Here is a 21,698-nt window from a genome sequence, read left to right on the forward strand (position 1 = left end):
CCAGCGCCTTGAACTGCCCTTCCCGTGGCTTAGGAAACCCAAGAGGAGCAAGTTTAGGGGGAGGAAGTTTCTCTTGGACTTGTTGAGGCCCCTGAAGGGCGTCCAGGCAGAAAGGCCTGGGAGGCAGCTGGAGAAGAGCGACAGGTGGTGCTGGGAGTTCCGGTGTCCTGAGGCCGTCCACATTGAGTGTGACAGGGGAGGGGCACAAGGGTGGAGACCGAGGCTGGGAGACAAGGAAGGACTAGTGCAGGGGACCGAGAAGTTACCATTAGGGGGAAGAATGAAACCAGATGACAATGCCCAGACACGAGGGAGGACAGAGCTTTGAGGAGCAACAGGAAACTCTGCAGAGAGGCCAGGTTCAGAGAAGCCTGAAACTGCCCCATGAAGACCTCAAGAAGAACAGTGGGCAGACATGAGACCTGCAGAGAGAAGACAACGGAGACTCCCTTCCTAGAGCCGGGACTTACAAAGAAAAAAGAATCCATATCTCGAGAGAAGATAAAGGATAAAGAGCAGGGTCTCAGTGGCAGCGGATGTTCTCATAAAATGGGTGTGATGTGAGCTCTTCCATGAGCTGAAAGAATGGAGCCTGTGCAGAAGCCAGAGTACAGGCTTGATGGATGCGTCTTCGAGGGAGACGGAGGCTCTAGAACCTTCTGGAAGGGGGCCAGCAGCCTTTTTCTGTAAAGGACCAGAGAGTACATATTGTAGGCTTCTGCTGGTGCCTGTCTCAGCTCCTCACCTCTGCTGTTGGAGCACAAAAGCCGTTATAGACAACAGGAAAATGGGAGTTGAAGATTCGAGGAAGTGGGTGTAGACACGGCGGGGGGGGGATGTGAGACAGTGAAGGGAGGTCTGCACAGGGGTTACGGGGTAGGAGGTACAAGAGATGCTCAGCAGGGGCACGGCTCAGAGCCAGAGGCGGTGTCAGAAAAAGGAGACAGGCCAGGCGCAGTGGCTCACACCTGTAATCCTAGCACTTTGGGAGGCCAAGGCAGGTGGATCGTGAGGTCAGGAGTTCAAGACCAGCCTGGCCAATGTGGTGAAATCCCATCTCTACTAAAAATACAAAAATTAGCTGGGTGTGGTGGTACACGCCTGTATTCCCAGCTGCTTGGGAGGCTGTGGCAGGAGAATCGCTTGAACCTGGGAGGCAGAGGTTGCAGTGAGCCAAGATCACGCCACTGTACTGCAGCCTGGGCGACAGACAGAATGAGACTCGATCTCAAAAAAAAAAAAAAAAGAAAGAAAGAAAAGGGAGACAAAGGAGTTGCAATTTCAGAATGGAATCTTGCAACGAGAAAAGTAGAGAGAAAAAATGTCCTTCGAGGTTTTCTCCCATAGGCATGTGTGTGGATGTTAGCATAGGTCCCCTACCCTTTTCACTACCAGAATCATTGTTTTCTGTCTAGTGGGAGTAGTCAGCATTCAGTGTGATAGAAAAATGTCTGGAGTAAGAAAACCACGTGTGTCTTATGAGTGGTTTTGGCCATTTTTCTCATATAACCCTGCGTCAGGTGGTATATGTATGCATGCATATGTGTCTGCATGTGTATTTGTGGGCATACATGTGTTCATGTGTATGTATGTGTGTCTGTGTCTATGTGTATGTACATGTATATTTGTATATACGCATACGTGGGGAGTGTATATGTGTGTGTGCCTGTGTGTGTGAGAGAGATGCTCTCATGTCCACTCCTGGGGACAGATCATCGACTGGCGGTCAGCCTCTAGCCTGGTGTCCAGTTTCCAGTCACTCCAATGTCGTGGACTTCAGGGCACCCCCTAACCTAAGGAGAATTTCCATTTCCTAGAAACCAACTTTTGTGGGGTTGAAGTTATTGCTAAAAGCAGTGGAATCAGGTTGCCTGCCAAAAGAATATTTGTTGGGTGAAAATGTCAATGAAGGCTTGGTGGGTTTTTAATTCAAAATTCACCCTGAATTTGTTATATTGCTGATGGCAGTTAAAATCAGACCACATCAGAGATGGGGTAGCCATACCATAGTTTGGACAATTTTTATATTAATAGTCAAATCAAGGCCACACATGATGGCTCACACCTGTAATCCCAGCACTTTGGGAAGCCAAAGTGGGAGGGTTGCTTGAGTCCAGGAGTTGGAGATTATTTTGGGCAACATGGCGAGACCCCTGTCTCTACAAAAAAGTCAAAAATAGCTAGGCGTGTTGGTGCACACCTAGAGTTCCAGCTGCTAGGCTGGCTGAGGTGGGAGGGTTGCTTGAGCCCGGGACAGGGAGGCTGTAGTGAACTGTGATTGCATCACTGCACTGTAGCCTGGGTGACACAGAAAAACTGCATCTGAAAAAGAAAAATGTCAAATCAGGTTTCTAAACGGGAAGGAAGGGTGTTTCCTCTGTTGTGACAGGGGTCCCCCGATTTAGGAGCGGCACGGTCAGTGCAGCCTGCTCTAAGCCTCTGAAGATTAGAACCTGAGACTTAGGGGCCGACTGGGTGTCCGCATCCCCCATCCCCCTTCCATCCTGGGAGCAGCCCTCCCTCAGGCCAGTTGTCAAGGGCTTGGTTCTGATCCTTTTCTAGAGAAAGGAGGGAAAGTTTGGCTCCTGAGAAGAAAACAGGAACAGAAGCCCAATTCTTACGAAAAGACAAAGGAATTTGAATTCTGAAGATACTTGATTTCAGAGAAACTCGGAGCCAGCGCCAGGCCTTGAAAGTCCATTGCTACAAGAGAAAAAGAAAAAAAAAAAAAAGTAAGGAATGACGAGCACCCCCCGCCCCGGCTTAGGCACAGAAGGAGTGATGGTTGCCCTTGGCGTACGTTGAAGTCTGCTGCTCTGGAAAGCATGGGTACCTTCAGAGGGTCCTGTTGTTTTCTCTGATTTCACATTCCTTGTCTGGCTGAATTGTCATGATTTTGCGTCCTGCCTACTCTCCTTTTTCATCTTCCTGTTCCCAAGCTGGCTATAGGCTCGTTTTACTCGGCACTGTTGTCCAGACCCCTTCTCAGACCATCCATTTTGAACAGAGGTGCTTCTGCCCCCTAGGGGACACTGGGCAATGTCTGGGGACATCTGTGGTTGTCACAACTGGGGGTGTTCTTGGCATGGAGTGGGTGGAGGCCAGGGATGCTGCTCAGCACTCTGTAGTGCCAGGGACAGCCCCAGCCGAGAGATGGCTGTGTCCCCAATGTCTGCAGTGCTGAGTGGGGACACACACTGTCATCTTTGGTGATGATCAGGGAAGAGTAATAACTCTGGGCTCTGAGAACTAACTGGGTGCATGGGGAATGATCCTGGTGCAAGAAAGTACGTGGTTGCACCATCAAGGAGGGTTAAAGAATCCACTTTTCGGCAAGGAGATGGCTGTGTCTTCCCTGTGTGTGGGGCCAGGCCACACAAGCATGAACGGTGGGGACAGAATCTAGAACACGTATCACTTGCTCTGTAGACCTGGCTCTCAGAGGCGAGCCAGGAGAAGGAAATGGACAGGATTTTTCTGGGCAGCGCGAGTGTTAAGACAAGCACAGGACAGAATCTGGGCTTTGAAACAACCGGTACTCCTGAGAGACTCCGGGCTTGTTCCTTCTCGTTTGGAGGGAAGAAATTAATTGCTTTCTTAAGGCAGATGAACTCTGGTACCATCTGGATGCCAGCGAGTACCAGGAGAGGAGGAGCCAATGGCCGGAGGAGGCCATGTGCCTTCCAAAAGCCAAGGCTCGTTAGCCAATCAGAATGAAAGTAACTAAAACCACTCGGCTAACTCTGCCCCAATTATCACCAAAGATGACAAAACGTTGTCTAAATACTGATCTGAACTATGCAAGGCAGGTGACAGCTCCATTTGGCATATGGAGGAACAGGAATAGAAAAGAGATTGCTTAAGGTCGCAGTGAGTCAGCGGCCCAGCCAGGAACAGGCCCAGAAACTGCTCTCAGCCTTTTCTGCATTTCCTTTCCTGACATTGCTGGTTACTAGGTGATGGAAGTATTTTTCTGTAAACAGAAGCCTCTTCCCTTTGTGCCCAGGCAGATTCATTCATCACGGCCATAGTCCAGGGCCTCTTCTAGCTGCGTCTCTCCTGTGCCCCCTCACATGAAGTCAGGAAGCCACGAGAGATGTTCCCACTGGCGCGTTTTACTCCTCAGTGGCTCCAGAAGGTCAAGTGCACATCTGGTTCATTTGAATGTTCGTTCAAGGTCAAATGCGCATTTGGTGGATTCCAAAGGCTGCTGCCGGCCAAGGAGGGGAAATTGCAGCACTGGTTCTGTGCTTTCCCCTTTATTTCATGCCCGCCCTGATCTTGGACCAGATGGTAAATGAAACGTGCTCGGCCTATAAACAGCACTCCCGGCGTGTTTCTGAGCCACGAGGGAGGGAGCTTTGGGCCAGCCAAGCCCGTTGGCCAGGCAGGGCCAGGCTGGGTGACAGGTGTCTGCAGCGCCTCCTCTTTCTATTGGCTGTTCTGAGGCTCCTGTAACCCAGTCTAAGGGGACACAGGGGAAGGTAGTCAGACAAAGACTGCCCAGGTCCTCATTACGGGAAGAAAAACAGGAGGGAGGACAAAGGAACTCGAGAAAGCAAGGACCACGGGGCAGTCACTGAATGAGTCCAAGTTACCATGGCAGATTCAGGTTCAGAGACGAAGCATGGCCTCCACTCACTCGCACCTACTGTCCTGCACTGGATTGAGGGATTCCCAAACTGGGTGCCGCAAAGGTGCTCCACAGTGTGCATCCCTGTGCCCTGTGGCCTTTACGTAAAATATACCCACACCCACGCCCTAGGGGCCCTGCCCTCTTCCCGTCTCTGCTGCCCCCTCCTCTGCCAGGTGGAAGAGTTACTCAGGATCCAGCATCACCCATTCTGGGAGGACCATGTGAGCTACCGCACTCACCTGGAAGCACTCCCAGGACCATGAGGCGTTCCTTCTGCTGGGCCAGCAGCTCATCACTGTTGTCTTGTGTGGGTGTGTTTGTTTATCATGGAAATTTCAGACATCCTTGAAGTAAAACACACAACCGCAATGAAACTGAAGAAGCCACCACCCTCTACAGGGTGTCAGGGCCCTGCCATTCCTATAGCACCTGGGTATTCCCGCCCACGCTCCCTCCTCTCCACCCTTACATTTGTACAGGCTTTGTTGTTGTTAAAATTTACATACAGTAAGTGAACAAACTTAGCTGGCTAATATCACCAAATTGAGACTCATGTAACCCCTCATGGTACATCATACGGAATGTGTCCATCTCACTGGAGCGTCCCCTCCTGTCCCTTCCAGTCACTCTCGCCCCTCTCCCCGCCGTTATGATTTTTTTTTTAACTTTAGTTTTATTCCACTCATCTACTCTTTTGGACTCAACTTCTTTCACTCAGCATAATGATTTTGAGATTCATTCATACATTGTGAATTCAGTAATTAATTCCTTTGTATTCATGAAGAGTATTCCGGTGGGATTTCTCTATTAGCTTTTTAGCGCTGCCCTTCTTTTCCATTTCTATGATAGTTTTAGGGTTTTCTTTTTTTTTTTTTTTTTTTTTTTTTTTTTTTTTTTTTTTTTTTTTTTTTTTTTTGAGTCAGAGTTTCTCTCTTGTTACCCAGGCTGGAGTGCAATGGCGCGATCCCGGCTCACCGCAACCTCCGCCTCCTGGGTTCAGGCAATTCTCCTGCCTCAGCCTCCTGAGTAGCTGGGATTACAGGCACGCGCCACCATGCCCAGCTGATTTTTTGTATTTTTAGTAGAGACGGGGTTTCACCATGTTGACCAGGATGGTCTCGATCTCTTGACCTCGTGAGCCACCGCCCCCGGCCAGTTTTAGGGTTTTCAATATGCACCTTGAAATCATCACAGTCTGCAATTTCTCATCCACTCTCCTGATGAGAAACATTTGCGTTATTTCTGCTTTTTGGCGACTGAATCAAACTGCTATGAACCAGGCTGAGGTGGGCAGATTGTTTGAGCCCAGGAGTTTGAGACCAACCTGGGCAACATGGTAAAGCCCTATCTTTACAAAAAATGCAAAAATTAGCTGGGCATGGTGCTGTCCACCTGCAGTTCCAGCTGCTTAGGAGGCTGAGGTGGGAGAATCGCTTGAGCCCGGGGGTCGAGGATGCAGTGAGCCGTGATTGTGCCACTGTACCTTATCCTGGATGACAGAGCGAGACCCTGTCTCAAAAACAAAACCAGCAAACAAAAAGCTGCTATGAACATGCTTATACAAGTTATTATTCTTTTTTGAAGATATGTTTTCATGTCTCTTGGATAAAAATAACTACAAGAGGAATTCTGGCTTAAAGGGCAGGTTTAACTTTCTAGAAAACTGCCAAACCTCTTTCCAGTGTGGTCGCATCATTTCGTGTCTACACACAGGGATGTGTGAGAGTTTTAGTTGCTCCATGTACTTACAACATTGTATGTTGTTAGACTTGTCAGCTTTAGCCATTCTAGTGAGTATTTAGCGATATCTTGATATAGTTTGAATTTGCATTTCCCTAGTGACTAACGAGGTTGAATACTACTCGTATACTTTTGGGCATCTGTATATCTTGCTTTGTGAAGTGCCCATTTTTCCTTTTAGCTTATTTGTCTTCTTATATTGAATTGTAGGAATATATATATATATATATATATACACACACATATATATAAAATATATATTTATACACACACACACACACATATTAGGATAAAAGCCCTTTATCCGATACGTTTTGCAAATATTTCTCCCAGACTGTGGCTTACCTATTCATATTCTTAGTAAAATCTTTTAAATTTTGGTGAAATCTAATTTGTCACTTTTTTAATGCTTATTTACTTTCTACATTCTGTCTAAGAAACCTTCGTCTTACCTCCTATGTCTTCTCTGAGAAGTCTTATAGTTTTAGCTTTTATGTGTAAGTTTATGTTCTAACTTCAAATCATTTTTATGTATAGTGTGAGATAGGGGTCAGGGTTCATTTCTTTTCCCCAGTATGGATATCCTGTTGATCCATCACTGTTTGTTTAAAAGACTTTTCTTTCTCTGTTGAATTGCGTTGGCACCTTTGTCAAAATCCAGTTGAGGAAGAAAAGGGCTGAGGCTCCATTAGAAAAAAAAAAAAATTCATAATATGTGTGAGTTATATTATTTGTTGCTGGATTTGATTTATTAATATTTTAAATTATTTTTGCATTTTATATTCTAAATACTTGTAGTATATTTGTCAAGTTTTGGTGTCAGGGTTTACTGACCTCATAAAATGAGTTGTATTCTTTTTAAAAATTTTCTGGTGGCATTTGTGTAATGATTCCGTTTTTAATATTTGATAGCATTCACCAGTAAAACTATATGTGTCTGATGTTTTCTTTGTAGGCAAATTTTCAATAACGTATTCAATTTTTTTGTTGTATGTACTACATTCACATTTTTCATTTCATCATGTGTCAGTTTTGTTATGTTGTGTTTTTTGAATAAGTGTTCATCTTATATGTCATTGAATTTATGGGCTAAAGTTGTTTGTAATGGTTCCCTATTATCATTTTGATTTCTGTAGAATCTGTAGTATATCTCATTTCAGTCCTGATATTGGCAATTTGGGTTTTTTTTTTTCCTTTCTTATCAGTCTTTCTAGGAGGAGGTTGTTAATTAATTCTTTTAAAGACTTGCTTTTTTTTTTTGAGATGGAATTTTGCTCTGTTGCCCACGCTGGAGTATAGTAGCAGGATCTCAGCTCACTGCAACCTCTGCCTCCTGGGCTCAAGTGATTCTCCCACCTCAGCCTCCTGAGCAGCTTGAATTACAGGCGCCCACCACCACACCTGGCTCATTTGTGTATTTTTAGTAGAGATGGGGTTTTGCCATGTTAGCCAGGCTGGTCTTGAACTCCTGACCTCAGGTGATCCACCAGCCTCGGCCTCCCATAGTGCTGGGGTTACCGGCGTGAGCCACCACGCCTGGCCAAGACTTGCTTTTTTAAAGAGTGGTTTTAGATTCACAGCAAAATTGACAGGAAAATCCAGAGATTTCCCATATGCCCCATACCTCCACACATGCACAGCCTCCCTTGTTATCACCATCCCCCACCAGCTGTGCATTTTTTACAATTGATGAAACCTGCGTTAACACAGCATTCTCACCCAAAGCTCATAGTTTACACGAGAGTTCACTCTTGGTGTTGCACATTCTATGGTTTGCACAAGTGTATAATGACATGTGTCCACCATTATAGTACCATATGGAATAGTTCCACCGTCATAAAAATCCTCTGCGCTCCGCCTTCTCATTCATCTCTCTGATCCCTGACAACCACTGATCTTTTTATTGTTGCCACAGTTTTGTCTTTTCCAAAATGTTCTTTAATTAGAATCATAGTGTATGTAGCCTTTTCATACTGACTTCTTTCACTTCATAGTATGTGTTTAAGTTTCCTCTATGTCTTTTCATGGCTTGATAGCTCCTTTCTTTTTTTGAAAAAATTTCAGTTTTGAAGAAATATTGATTTTGTTTACTTTCTCCACTGTTTGTGGAGTTTCTAATTTTATTAATTTTGTTCTTTATTGTTTCTTCTTCTTTTTTTGAGACAGAGCCACTCTCGTCCAGGCTGGAGTGCAGTGGCGCAATCTCAGCTCACTGCAACCTCCACCTCCTGGGTTCAAGCAATTCTCCTGCCTCAGTCTCCTTAGTGGCTGGGACAACAGGCGCGTACCATCACACCCGGCTAATTTTTATATTTTTAGTAGAGAAGGCTTTTACCATGTTGGACAGGCTGGTGTTGAACTCCTCACATCAAGTGACCCATTGGCCTTAGCCAGGATGGTCTCGATCTCTTGACCTCGCGATCCACTCGCCTCGGCCTCCCAAAGTGCTGGGATTACAGGCTTGAGCCACCACACCCGGCCTTTTCTAACCTTCTTATTGATCTCTAATTTACTCCATTGTGGTCAAAGTGCCTACATGCTCTGTGTAATTACAGTCTTTTGAAATGTATTGAGGCTTGTTTTATGGCCCAGAACATGACCCATCATAGTTAATATTCCATGTGCATTTGAAAAGAATGTGCAGGTTTTGATTGTAGTATTCTATAAATGTCAATTATATCTATGTGGTCGATGGTATAATTCAGATATTCTTTAGCCTTACTAATAATTTTGCTTAGTTCTTCTGTCAAAATTACTGAAGGATCTTTAAAATCTCCAACTATGATTGTTTATTTCCTCCTCTAGTTTTGTTAATTTTTACTTTATGTATTTTTCAGGTGTGTTTATTACTAGGTACATACACATCTGTAATCATTATGTCATCCTGAAAAATTGGTAATCTTATCATGATGAAATTTTATCTCCAGTAATATTCCTTGTCTTGTCGTTGTCTCTAGAATCTCTAGCAATATTTCTCTTCTCAGAGTCTTTTTGTCTGATTAGTTTAGCCACTTCAGCTTTCTTAAGATCAGAGTTTACACAGTGGGTCTCTTTTTATTCTATTACTTTCAACCTAAGCGTGCCTTTATTTTTAAAGAGGATTTCTTTTAGGGAGCATATAACGGGATCTTGATTGTTATCCAGGCTGATCATTTCTGCCTTTTCATTCAAGTGTCTTATTTACATTTAATGTAATATTAATATACCTAGATTTAGCAAAATAATTCTGCCATTTGCTTTCTATTTGTATCATCTGTTTTTTGTTTCTCTGTTCTTTGTTTCTTGCCTTATTTGGATAATCAAATATGTTAAGTAGGATTTCATTTGATTTCTCTATTAGCTTTTTAGCTATACCTTTTTGTATATTTTTTTGTTAGTGGTTGCTTCAGAGGTTACAATGTGCATTGTTAATTTATCACAATTTACAGAGTTAACATGTTACTACCTTAGATAAAATACAAGAACCTTGAATGTATAACTTAATTTGTCCCCAAACTCTGTTATAATTGTCAGAGAACATGTACATGTGACATAAACCCCACAATGCGTGTTATGAAGTTTTTGTCAAATAGTTTTATGTATTTAAAATAAAGAGAAGAAAAGAAAAAATACAGTTTTTTAAATAATTACCTGCATATTTATTTATCATTTTAAGTGATATTTACTCCTTCTAATAGATCCAAATTTACCATCTGGTATTAATTCCTTTCATTCCGAAGAACTTCCTTTAGCATTTCTCATAGGGTAGACAGAAAAATTTATCAGGTTTTGTTTACGCAAAAAACCTCTTTATTCTACCTTCAGTTTTTAAGAATAGTTTTGCTGGAGACTGAATTCTGGGCTGATAGGGTTTTCCCCCCAGCATGTTGAAAATGTCATTCCAGGCCAGGCACGGTGGCTTATGCCTGTAATCTCAGCACTCTGGGAGGTTGAGGCAGGTGGATCACCTGAGGTCAGGAGTTTGAGACCAGCCTGACCAACATGGTGAAAATACAAAATTTAGCTGGGTATGATGGTGGGTGCCTGTAATCCCAACTACTTAGGAGGCTGAGGCAGGAGAATCACTTGAACACAGGAGGTAGAGGTTGCAGTGAGCTGAGATCACGCCATTGCACTCCAGCCCGAGTAACAGAGCAAGACTCAATCTCAGAAAGAAAAAAAAAAAATCATTCCATTGTCCCATTGTCTTCTGCTTGCCATTGTTTTCTGAATATAATAATGTAGTTTTTCTCTGACCGCTTTCAAGATTTTTTCTTTACTTCTTTTAACAGTTTAACCATGGCATATCTATCTTGGCTTTCTTTGTATTTACTCTTCTTATGGTTTGTTGAGATTTTTGGACCTCTAAGTTGATATCTTTTACCAAATATAGAGGTGTTTGGCCACTTTTAAATATTTTTTTCTCTTACATTCTGTTTTTCTCTTCTGGGACTCTGGTTACATCTCTGTTGGACTGCTTGTTCTATTCATGTTTCTTCATATTTTTTCTCTTTGTTCTTCAATTGGGTGAATGTTTTTTATCTATCTTTAAGTTCACTAGCTCTTTCCATTATCTCTAATCAGCAGTTGAGTGCATCTAGTTCAGTTTATATTTCAGGTATTGTACTTTTTAGCTCCAGAATTTCTATTTGGTTCTCTTTTTATACTTTGTGTTTCTTGGTTGAGAGTCCCATATGTTCATTCATTATGTATATAACTTCCTTTAAGTTCTTGAACTTGTTTTTAGTAGCTCCTTTAGTCCTTGTCTGCTTTCTGTATCATCTGGGTTATCTTGGGTTTGGCTATAATTAACAGTTTTTCTTTTTTCTTTTCATTTGTTACTCTTTCTTTTGAGTGTAGGTTACATGTTCCTGTTTCTTTTCATAGTTCAGGATTTTTACTGGGTCCTGGACATAAATGATGTGTTGTAGAATCTGTGGATTCAGCTGAGTTCCCCTGAAGGCAAGTGACTTGGCTAGATTCAAACTCTCCCTCCTGCAGCAGGCAGCTGTTAAAATTTTCACTTGATTTTTTTTTATCTTTGCACTGCTGGATTTTCCCCAAGACCGCTGGTATCTCCCCCACACCTTTGTGGTGTAGTTGCTTAGCCAAAGATTCAGATGTATTTTGTAGGAGGATTTGGGGATTCACCCCTTCTGTGGCTCTCTCTCTTTAAGAGAACTCTGTCCTCTGATGCTGGGGGGTGGAGGCTGATGCTGTCTGCCATCTAAGCATTTGTGAATTGAGGCATGCCCCCAGCAGAAAGCCACAGACTCGTTGGTCTGACCTATAAACCAGCACATGGCAAATAGTGTGTTAAATTAGGGGAACAGGCCAGTGGCAGGCTTCGGGAGGCCGAGGCAGGTGGATGTCCTGAGGTCAAGAGTTTGAGACCAGCCTGGCCAACATGGTGAAACCCCATCTCTACAAAAGTGCAAAAATTAGCCAGGCATGATGGCGGGTACCTGTAATCCCAGCTACTCAGAGGGCAGAGGTGGGGGAATCACTTGAACCTAGGAGGCAGAGGTTGCAGTGAGCCAGGATCACGCCATTGTACTCCAGCCTGGGCAGCAGAGTAAGACTCCATCTCAAAATAATAGCAGTAACAATACTAATAAATTAGGGGAACACATTCATGTGTAAATGCCTGTGACTCAGAATAACTTGCATTCTGGAAGGTGCGTTCTGGCCATGGCGGACAGAACATGGTCTCACCATATAGCCCAACACTCTCATGGGCTCTCCTTACTTAAATAAGATCTGGAGTTTGAAGCAAAATGATTTCCACCTGTGGTACAAGGAACTGGTCTTAGTCAAGTCAGCGTTCTCACTTTATCACTGGTGGACTCTCTTCACAAAGAGTTCTAGTCACATTATCTCCTCCTAGTATCACTGACGCTACCCACTTGGCTTCAGATGAGAACAGCATGGTGTGTGGTGTGCAAATGACTGATTTAAGCATTTAAAGGAAACTGAATAAAAGCCACTTCCAACAGAAAAATTCCAAAGGTCAGTTCTGTCAAAGAGAGAGAGAGGGAGCTGAGGACTCAGGAAATACACTATGGGAAATTTACAATCTTTTGTAAGAATCGAAGGTAGGAGAAGTCGGGCTGTGTAAGGTTTCGTTAACGCCCAGCCAATCACCACGTGGCTCTGGGGACATCTAGTGGTGAGAAGTGAGTCAGGCTCACACAGAAACAAAAAATCCCAGACTCTGGGTTGCACCAAAGGGATTTGGGAGGGGAATGGGGGGCGCAGTGGTGGTAGTCAGGGAATGGTCCCCAGCAGTACAGATGGGATTAAACCAGCACACTCGAATTCAAACACACATACCCCTTTCTGCTTTCCTTAGGTAAATTAGTTTAATTATAAGTTTTGCTTTTGATTTTTAAAAGGCTTAAATTTTGTTTTACTCATTCTTAGAGATAAAAACACTGGGGTGATAAGAGAAACATAAAAGTCGTAGCAAATGTCTGTTGTGTTCTGACTATGTCACGTGCCCTGTGATGTTTGCCTGCGGTTCAGTCCTCACTGCCCCCCATCAGGCAGGAGCCATGGAGACCCCCCCACTGGGAGGGTGACAGGCTCAGAGCTGGCGCCAGGATGGGGGACTGGTGTGCCTGATCACAAAGCCACCTCCTCACCTAAGTGTGTTTACTTAACTATGTCTCCAGTGTTCAACAGAGCCGATTGTTTATTTAAAAGTGAAGACTTTTAATTTTAGCATTTTCATGGGACAAATTTGTTTCATCTGCCACAATATTAAATAAGTCATTTTATATAGAATTTTAAAACTATCTGTTTGAAAGATGTGTGCCTCTGGCAGCAAAGAAATATATATGTTTATACTTTACTGCAGGCAAAGATGGCTTTGAAGAGAAGGCGGTTTTTACTTACTGCCAAAATTCGTGAGGGCTTTTATCCAGCCCTGGATAAAATGTACCATTTACACCCTCTGCAGATCACCTTTTCTCTCCCTCGCCAGTGGTTCTCATACTGCCCCCCTGGGTCGCTTGGCAATATCTGAACACAGTTGTGATTGCCACAGCTTGGGGTGGGGGTGCTCCTGGCATGGAATGTGTGCTGCTCAGCAGCCTGCAGTGCCCAGGATGGGCTTCCAACAGCAAAGAACTATCCAGCTCAAACATCGATGGTGCCACAGTGGGGAAACCCAGCCTTAGAGTTGCTCCCATTGTCGTTTGGGGTGTAGTAGCTCCCCAAGTGGCAGGCACTCACCCAGAGCTTTTGATTTGCTGAGTAAATGAGTAAACAATTGAGCCCTTCAGAATAGTTGAACCTGCTCAGACTTGGACACAGAGGCATTGTTCCTGCCTTCCGCTGAGGAATTCCTGCTATTGAGTGGTGATAGAGCTCTTTTAGGGTTTTATATTTGGAAAACGTTCTCTGGCCCCTCTCTCCTGTGGGACAGTTCTTTAGCCTGTTCCCACACGTCCTCACGAGGTACCACCAGGGTCTCTGCCTCTCCACTTTGAAGAATGTAGCTGGTAACTCCTTCCCTGTCTTGAACTTGTTAGTTTCCTCTTCGGGTTTCAGTGCTTGCAACCCTTGCCCACCCAATCTCTCTCCACCTTTCTTTAGACCTGAGCATGCAGAATTCCGAGGGTGGAGCGGATTCGCCAGCATCCGTGGCTCTGCGTCCCTCGGCGGCAGCCCCGCCTGTGCCAGCATCCCCACAGGTAACGCATGCCCACCTGCCGCTCAGCCTCTCAGCAACAACAGGGTGGCCACAGTGTGGACTCGGTCCCTGTGTGTTTGAAGACTGCTTGGATCTGCAGAGAATGGAATCTGTATTTTTCTGAATGGACTTCTCAGCCCTAATGCTGCTGTTGAAAGAGCACAACTTCCTTGACTGTGTTTGGCTTTTCACTATTTGTTAAAAAGATCCCATCAAGTAGACAATGATACGAATAGAAAAGAAGCCACTCCCCCAAATTCGACTTGGTCTCTGCGTCGCGTTCAGTGAAGGTTTTCTTGTACTTGGAAATGACCCTTTCACACAGAAATACTTTATTTAGAAGGCAGGCTGGGTACAGTGGCTCACATCTGTAATCCCAGCACTTTGGGAGCCTGAGACTGGTAGATCACTTGAGGCCAGGAGTTTGAGACCAACCTGGGCAATATAGCCAGGCCCTTTCTCTGGAAAAAAAAAAAAAAAAAAAATTAGCCAGGCATGATGGCTTGCACCTGTAGTCCCAACTCCTCAGGAGGCTGAGATGGGAGGATCGCCTGAGCCGAGGAAGTTGAGGGTGCAGTAAGCCATGACTGTAATAGTGCACTCTAGCCTGGATGACACAGCAAGACCCTGTCTTTAAAAAAAAAAAAAAAAAATGGGCCAGGCATGGTGGCACATGCCTGTAATCCCAGCACTTTGGGAGGCTGAGGCGGGCAGATCACAAGGTCAAGAGATTGAGCCCATCCTGGGCCAACATGGTGAAACCTTGTCTCTACTGAAAATACAAAAATTAGCTGGGTGTGGTGGTGGGCGCCTGTAATCCCAGCTACTTGGGAGGCTGAGGCAGGAGAATCACTTGAGCCTGGGAGGCAGAGGTTGCGGTGAGCCAAGATCGCACCACTGCACTCCAGCCTGGGTGACAGATGAGACTCCATCTCAAAAATAATAATAACAAAATAAAATTAAATAACTAAATAAAATTAGCCAGGCCTAGTGGTGCACGTCTGTGGTCCCAGCTGCTCAGGAGGCCGAGGGGGAAGGATGGGTTAAGCCCAGTGGTTTGAGGCTGTAGTGAGCTGTAATCATACCACTGTCCGGCCTGAGTGACAACAGGAAAAAGATGACTTAGAATTCTTAAGATTTGGTTCAAAATGAAATGTAGCACCTGAATGAACATATTCTTTAAATTTGCAGAGAGAGAATTTTCACATTAAGGCTCTCTCTGCTCCTCGATTTCTGCCGTGGAATGAAATAAGGCATGAGAAGACAGAAATACCGAGTGAGTGGCACCAGCCACGTTAACCAGGCTGGAGGCTCATCACAGTGTGCAGAGGTCCACTGTGGCCAGGCGACCACCTCGATCTGGAATCTCAAAGTTAGGAGCACAGCAAAAAGAAATGATTACGGTTTAAAAAAGCACAATTCAGGGCCAGGCGCAGTGGCACATGCCTGTAATCCCAGCACTTTGGGAGGCCGAGGCAGGTGGATAACCTGAGGTCAGGAGTTCGAGACCAGCCTGACTAGGAGAAACCGTGTCTCTACTAAAAAAAGAAAAAAAAAATCGCCAGGCATGGTGGTGCATTCCTATAATCCCATCTACTTAGGAGGCTGAGGCAGAAGAATCGCTTGAATCCAGAGGCGGTGGTTGCGGTGAGCCAAGATCATGCCACTGCCCTCCAATCTGGGCAACGAGTGAAATTCAATCTCAAAAAAATAAAAAAAGCAAACATAAAACAAAGAAACCACAATTCAGCAAAAATAAAAAGGCAGACAATGAGGCAGCTTGTTTGATTTAGTGTAGTCAGACATCTCTGGCTTTTATTTCTTGCACATATGGCAGTGGGGAGGGCGTCTTGGAAACCCATCTGAGGTGGGGATCAGATGCCGTTGTCCCGTTAGCCTAATTGATATGTGTCCTTGCCCACTTGAAACTGTCCAAGAGGAGTCAGCCCTCAGGTCCTTCCTGCCAAGCCCCTCCCTCCGGCTCTCCCAGGCTGGGGTGGACTCTGCCCTCCTCCTCAGCAGCCACTGTGGACAGGTCTCAGTGCTACTCACAGCCACTGTGTCCATCCCAGGTTTCATCACTGTGGTCCCTCTCTGAGGCCCTGCCAGCGCCCTGTGAATTCTCCCAAGCACACAGTGCCCAGCGCGCCTGGAATCTGAATGCCCTTGCGCTGGCGTCCTTGTTAGCACCATCTTCATCCTTAGCTCCACTCCTGCCACACGGGATGGTGTGTCCTCACCCATCACCCCTCATGATGTATACATTGGCAGTCACTGCTACCCGTGACATTCAGCGTTCATGCCGGACAGTCGCAGCACTGCAGCCAATGACTTCTAAAGCCCCAGTTCTCAATAAACACACAAAACACTCCTGTTCCTCCCTCAACTCTAGTTCATTCTAAGGAGTTCACTTCCCTTTTTCATAGCTTTGTGTGGACAACTGGTACTCTCAGAAAAATAGCAAAGGCACAATGTGCAGACTTGACTTAGGAGGCTGGCAAGCAGTGGGGGTCGGGGAGCTAGGGACCCAGACACAGACACCCAGGGCACCTGGACTCAAGTATTCTGTAGCCAGAGGCCGCCCTGGAGCCCTCGGGTTCATTAACCTCATTAGAAAATGAAAACAAGGGGCCAGGTGCAGTGGCTCACACCTGTAATGTCAGCACTTTGGGAGGCTGAGGCCGGCAGATCACCTGAGGTTGGGAATTCAATGCCAGCCTGACCAACATGGAGAAACCCCGTCTCTACTAAAAATACAAAATTAGCCAGGCGTGGTGGCGCATGCCTGTAATCCCAACTACTCAGGAGGCTGAAGCAGGAGAATCGCTGGAACCCGGGAGGCGGAGGTTGCAGTGAGCCGAGATCATACCACTGCACTCCAGCCTGGGTGACAAGAGCGAAACTCCATCTCAAAAAAAAAAATGAAAGAAAGTTTGGGGTATACTGCAGAACCGAGGGGCACCACAGAGTACTCTCCCAGGCAGTGGTGTGGATGGCTGTCCAAAAGGCCCCAGCAGTCCCCTCCGTACTAGGGACAGTCAGTGCCACTTCACTGCAGACTACAGGCCCACAGAGGCAAAGCTGCCTGGGCAGGTGAAGGTGCATGTGCTTCCATGTACATGTGTGTGTGAGGTGCATGGGGTGAGTGTGCACACTGTATGTATGTGCTTTGTGTGCCTGCGCATACCTGCCTTGTATCTGCCCAGGTCGGTGTGAGTGTGCAAGGATGTACGTGTCTGACCATCACGCCGCCGCCCCTCCTGATCAGTCCTGCCTATGTTTTAATAAAGCAGCATAGGAGCAGACAAACAGCCTCTTACATTCTGTGTGTGTCCTCAGCACTGACCTCTGAGAAGTCTAACTGCCCTTCTCTCCCTTCCCTTTTAGAGGGTGTTGGTCCAGGCAGCCAGCTCTGCTCCCAAAGGGGCCCAGATGCAGCCGATCTCCCTCCCCAGAGTTCAGCAGTTGCCCCAGCAGGTAATGACAAACACCACAGCACCATGCACACCGGGGCACAGTCAGCAATCCAGAACAATCTCTGCAGGATGCATCCTTTTCTGTGGCTGCTGTTCCTTGTTAGGCAGCTTCGGTTTCTTAGCTAAAAGCTTCTTCCAGAAGCTGTGCGATTAAAAACAATCATTTACTGCAGATCGTTCTGCAACAAGCCAAGAAAGCTGGTGATCTTTTGTTCATTCAGAAATTTAGCAAGCTTCTGGGGAGCCAGTGAGCACCCCACACCTGCTGGGTGGAGGTCAGGTCAACATGCAGACAGAAACAAAGGGCTCTGGACTAAAGGAACACAGACCCTTCCCGGGAGGTAGACCCATCTGCTAGTGAGCGCCGTATCCTCAGATGAGGGCACAGCAGAGGAAATGCTTTTTATAATTTCAATTATCTAAGAACAGAGTTTGAACGCATGGCTGACCAGCCAAGTAGCAACACAGATCACGAGGTTGGGGACAGTCTAGAGGCATGGTTGGCTAATTGTTTCCGGAAGCCAAATTATACATTTTTGAGAGTTTGTGGTCTGGGCAGCCTCTGGAACAACCACTTAACTCTGCCATTGTATCGCAAAAGCAGCTATAGATGATATGTACCCAAATAGGCATGGCTGTGTGCCAATAAAACTTTATTTACAAAAACAGACAGTGGGCCAGATTTGGCCCTCAGGGCCAGAGTTTGCCAACTCTGCCCTGCAGAATCCTGAATTAAAGTTAACTCAGGCTCCTCCATAAAAAGAACCTGAGTTAACTTTAAGACCCTAGAGGATGCGCCTCTCTTCAAGATGATCCTGCCTGGATTGGTAGTGTGTTCCCTAGGAACATTTGCAGATCCCAGGAAGGAAAAGGCTTCAGACAGGCCCAGCAGGGACCCAGGGCCTTAGGCCAGTGGCTCCCTCTGAGCTCCTGTCTGTCAAGGCACTCCCCGGAGACACCATGAAGGGAGAGGAGACAAAGACCAATGTGTGATTCCAGAAGCTTCCACCACTCTTTGGGGGGCTGGGCCTGCCCAGCTCTTTCTGTAACTTCTGCATTTCAATCCCCCAGAGTTTGACATTTGACTTCTACCCCTGGGACACCACCCAACAGATGTTAATCCCTGGAACTTGTGGTTCTGGGAGTTGTGCATTGGACAAGGGCATACCATGCTCAGTGGTCCCAGGAGGGGCAAGTCAGCCCCATCCTGCAGCTTCAGGCACCGGGGGAAGGTCATCCTGACACCCGAGCAAGCCCACCGCTGCGGCCCCCCATCTTCTCACCCAAAATAAGGTGGACATGGGCAGCCACTAAGATGCCCTCTGCGGTGGGAGTTCGAAGTTCCATGTGCAAAGCATTTGGCTTCCAGCGCTTGCTCTAGAGTCCCTCAGGGCCTGTCAGCTGAGCCTCTGAACTAACGTTTCAGTGCAGGGGGACAGGTCAGCAGGGGTGTGCTGGAGTCCCCGCTCCTTCCCACTCTGCCCAGATTGTCACAGTCTCTTCCCTCCTCTCTGCCAGGGAGGGGCGCCACGACCATCCACAGGGTGTGTAGCGGCCATGTAGGGTCTAATCCAATTGACCCCATGTGCTCTCCAGCCTGCTTGCCAGCCTGAGCTACAGAGGGAGACCCTGTCGCAAAAACAAAAACAAAACCAGAAACCAGGGACAGTCCTGTGAGCCAGGTCAGGGCTCTCTGTCCACAACTCTGGCTTCCACTGCGTTGGAGGGGTGCTGTCATGCTCCTGGGCCCACCCCTACACACAGAGGAGGGGCCATGGCCCCAGCTTCCCTCGTGTGCCACGGCAGAAAGGAGCCAGGGCGCACAGGCAGGCTCGCCGAGCTCTGGGGTTCGGTAGCAGCTCCCTGAACTGTGTGGGCCGTTTGGAATATGTCTTCCGTACATTACTATCTCTTCAGTGTCTTTCCAGGCGTGCCGACTGTGGGTGGGAACACTGTCAATTGGTACTAAATATTCATAAAGGCAATAGAAGACATGTCTAGCCTGAATAATCTGCAGATAACTAACGAGGGCATGACAGGTGGTAACAGCGTATCCAATGTTCCAGGTGCAGCCGGTGCAGCACGTGTATCCTGCCCAGGTGCAGTATGTGGAAGGGGGAGATGCCGTCTACACGAATGGAGCCATGTGCGTGTTTCTCCCACAGGTCACACCCAGAACCCTCTCCCTGACTCCAGTCTTTGCCCTCTGCGGAGGCATTGAACGGATTCCTCTCCCTTATGCTTTTGGTGATGTGTTCACTAAATACTATTAAAATGCAGTTGGAACCTGGGCAACATCTCTACAGAAAATTTTAAAGTTAGCCAGACATGGTGACGAGTACCTATAGTCCCAGGTAATCAGGAAACCCAGGTGGGAGGATCACATGAGCCCAGGAGTTGGAGGTTGCAGTGAGCTATGATCACTCCTGACTGATAGAGCAAGACCCTGTCAAAAAAAAAAAACGGAGTAGTGGGTGAGGGATTAGGACATCACAACCCTGTGGAGATTTCAGAAATCACAGACTTTCATACTTTTTACTTTTAGGAAAGATAGTCTTGGAAGAAAAACACAACAAAACAAAAAACTAATCCTAACTCTTCATTTTGAAGTCTCAGTCTTTGAGATCCAGAAACCATCCCCCTCTGTGCATTTTTTTTCCTTGCCTCTGTTAAACTCTAGCTTTGTATAATGTTGATAGAACTTGATTTTCCATGTTTCAAGGCCTTCTAGAGTTTTCTGCCCTCTAACTGAGTGATGCTTGGGGCAGGAAAGTGCGTCTCCCCTGCCACTCACTTTAGTTGTGAGTTCTTTTACCTGCTTGCCTGTTTCCGTTTGGCCTGATGGCTCCCTCACAAGTGCAGGGGCTGGGCACGAGAACCTGGCTGTGACCTCAGGGTTGTGATGGGTGGAATTGTGTGATTCTCTAAAGCATGATGTTGAAGGTTATGAAACACACAGAGACACAATAAGTGCATGTAAAACTGGTGACATTAGAGCAAGGTCTGCAGGTCCTACCAAGGTCACAGTCTTGGTTTGATATTGTACTGTGGTGATGTCGTCGTCCCCATGGGTTAGGGTTAGGGCACAGGAGTGCACACCTCCGAGAGGTCGAAGGGGACCTTCTTGCCACCCACAGGGCCTCTCCTTAGGATGTATACAAACCTTACTCACCAGTAAGGAAAGGCCACTCCTAACCACCTTTACCATGGCCGCATTACTCAAGTAAAAATTTACAATTTTCATTCTCAACAACATAGTCACTCCTTTAATCCAGATGTTAAAGGAAGATCAGACGGATTATTGTTATCACTTAGAAATTCTTATACAATCTCATTTATTTAAACTTTTCATTTTGAAATATCCAGAGACTCGTAAGAAGTTGTGAAATTAGTACATGGTTTGTGTACCCTTCCCCCAGCTTGCTCCAGTGGTGACACTACGCAGGACAATATCAAAACCTGGAAATCTACCAGCCAGGTGTGGTGGTACACACCCGTAATCCCAGCTGCTGTGGTGGTGCACGCCCGTAACCCCTGTACCTGTGGTGGTGCACGCCCGTAACCCCAGCACCTGTGGTGATGCATGCCCGTAACTGCAGCCGCTGTGCTGGTGCACGCCTGTAACCCCGGCCGCCGCTGTGCCGCACACCTGTAATCCCAGGCTGAAGCAGGAGGATCACTTGCCCTCAGGAGGCTGAGGCTGCGTGAGCTATGGTTTCACCACTGCACTCCAGGCTGGGCTGTAGAAGGAGAGCCTGTCTCAGAAAGACAAACAAAAACCCTGGAAATTGACGTGGGGTAAAACTGTTACCTAGCCTTACCCAGCCCTTACTCAGTTCTACCAGTCTTTGTGCACAAGCATTTGTGTGTGTGCTTGCACATGGAGTACATGTGGCTTTGCAGGTTCCTTTGTGAGGGCTTGCATGTGTGTGTGTATCTATTTCTGTGCATTTTCAGCCCACGTGTAGATTTGTGTAACAATACCACCGTCAAGATACAGAACTGCTCCATCTCCATGCAGGAGCTCCCTCATGGGACCCATATATCGACTTAGAATTTTCAGCTTTATCTTTGTTTTTTTTAAGAGACAGGGTCTTGCTTTGTTGCTCAGGCTAAAGTACAAAGGTGCAGTCACAGCCCACTGCAGCCTCAAAGTCCTGGGCTCAAGCAG

At 46.3% G+C, this 21,698-nt stretch overlaps 1 protein-coding gene across 6 annotated transcripts in view; it reads left to right on the forward strand.

The window, feature by feature from the left end:
- The window catches only part of RFX2 (regulatory factor X2), a 117,183-nt gene that overhangs the window by 49,714 nt on the left and 45,771 nt on the right, over positions 1-21,698 (forward strand). For 3 of the 6 annotated variants that reach the window (XM_017528328.1, XM_017528332.2, XM_017528330.2), the window contains exons 2-4: positions 13,955-14,052; positions 17,439-17,528; positions 19,594-19,673. In XM_017528328.1, the coding sequence (XP_017383817.1) occupies positions 13,963-14,052; positions 17,439-17,528; positions 19,594-19,673 (260 nt within the window). In that variant the 5' untranslated portion in view covers positions 13,955-13,962. Of the gene's footprint in view, positions 1-12,215; positions 12,365-13,954; positions 14,053-17,438; positions 17,529-19,593; positions 19,674-21,698 lie in introns of all 6 variants that reach the window. The other 3 variants (XM_037738393.1, XM_037738394.1, XM_017528331.2) reach the window with 2 other exon arrangements.

The sequence above is a fragment of the Cebus imitator genome, unplaced genomic scaffold, assembly GCF_001604975.1.
Source record: "Cebus imitator isolate Cc_AM_T3 unplaced genomic scaffold, Cebus_imitator-1.0 Scaffold53, whole genome shotgun sequence".
NCBI lineage: Eukaryota > Metazoa > Chordata > Mammalia > Primates > Cebidae > Cebus > Cebus imitator.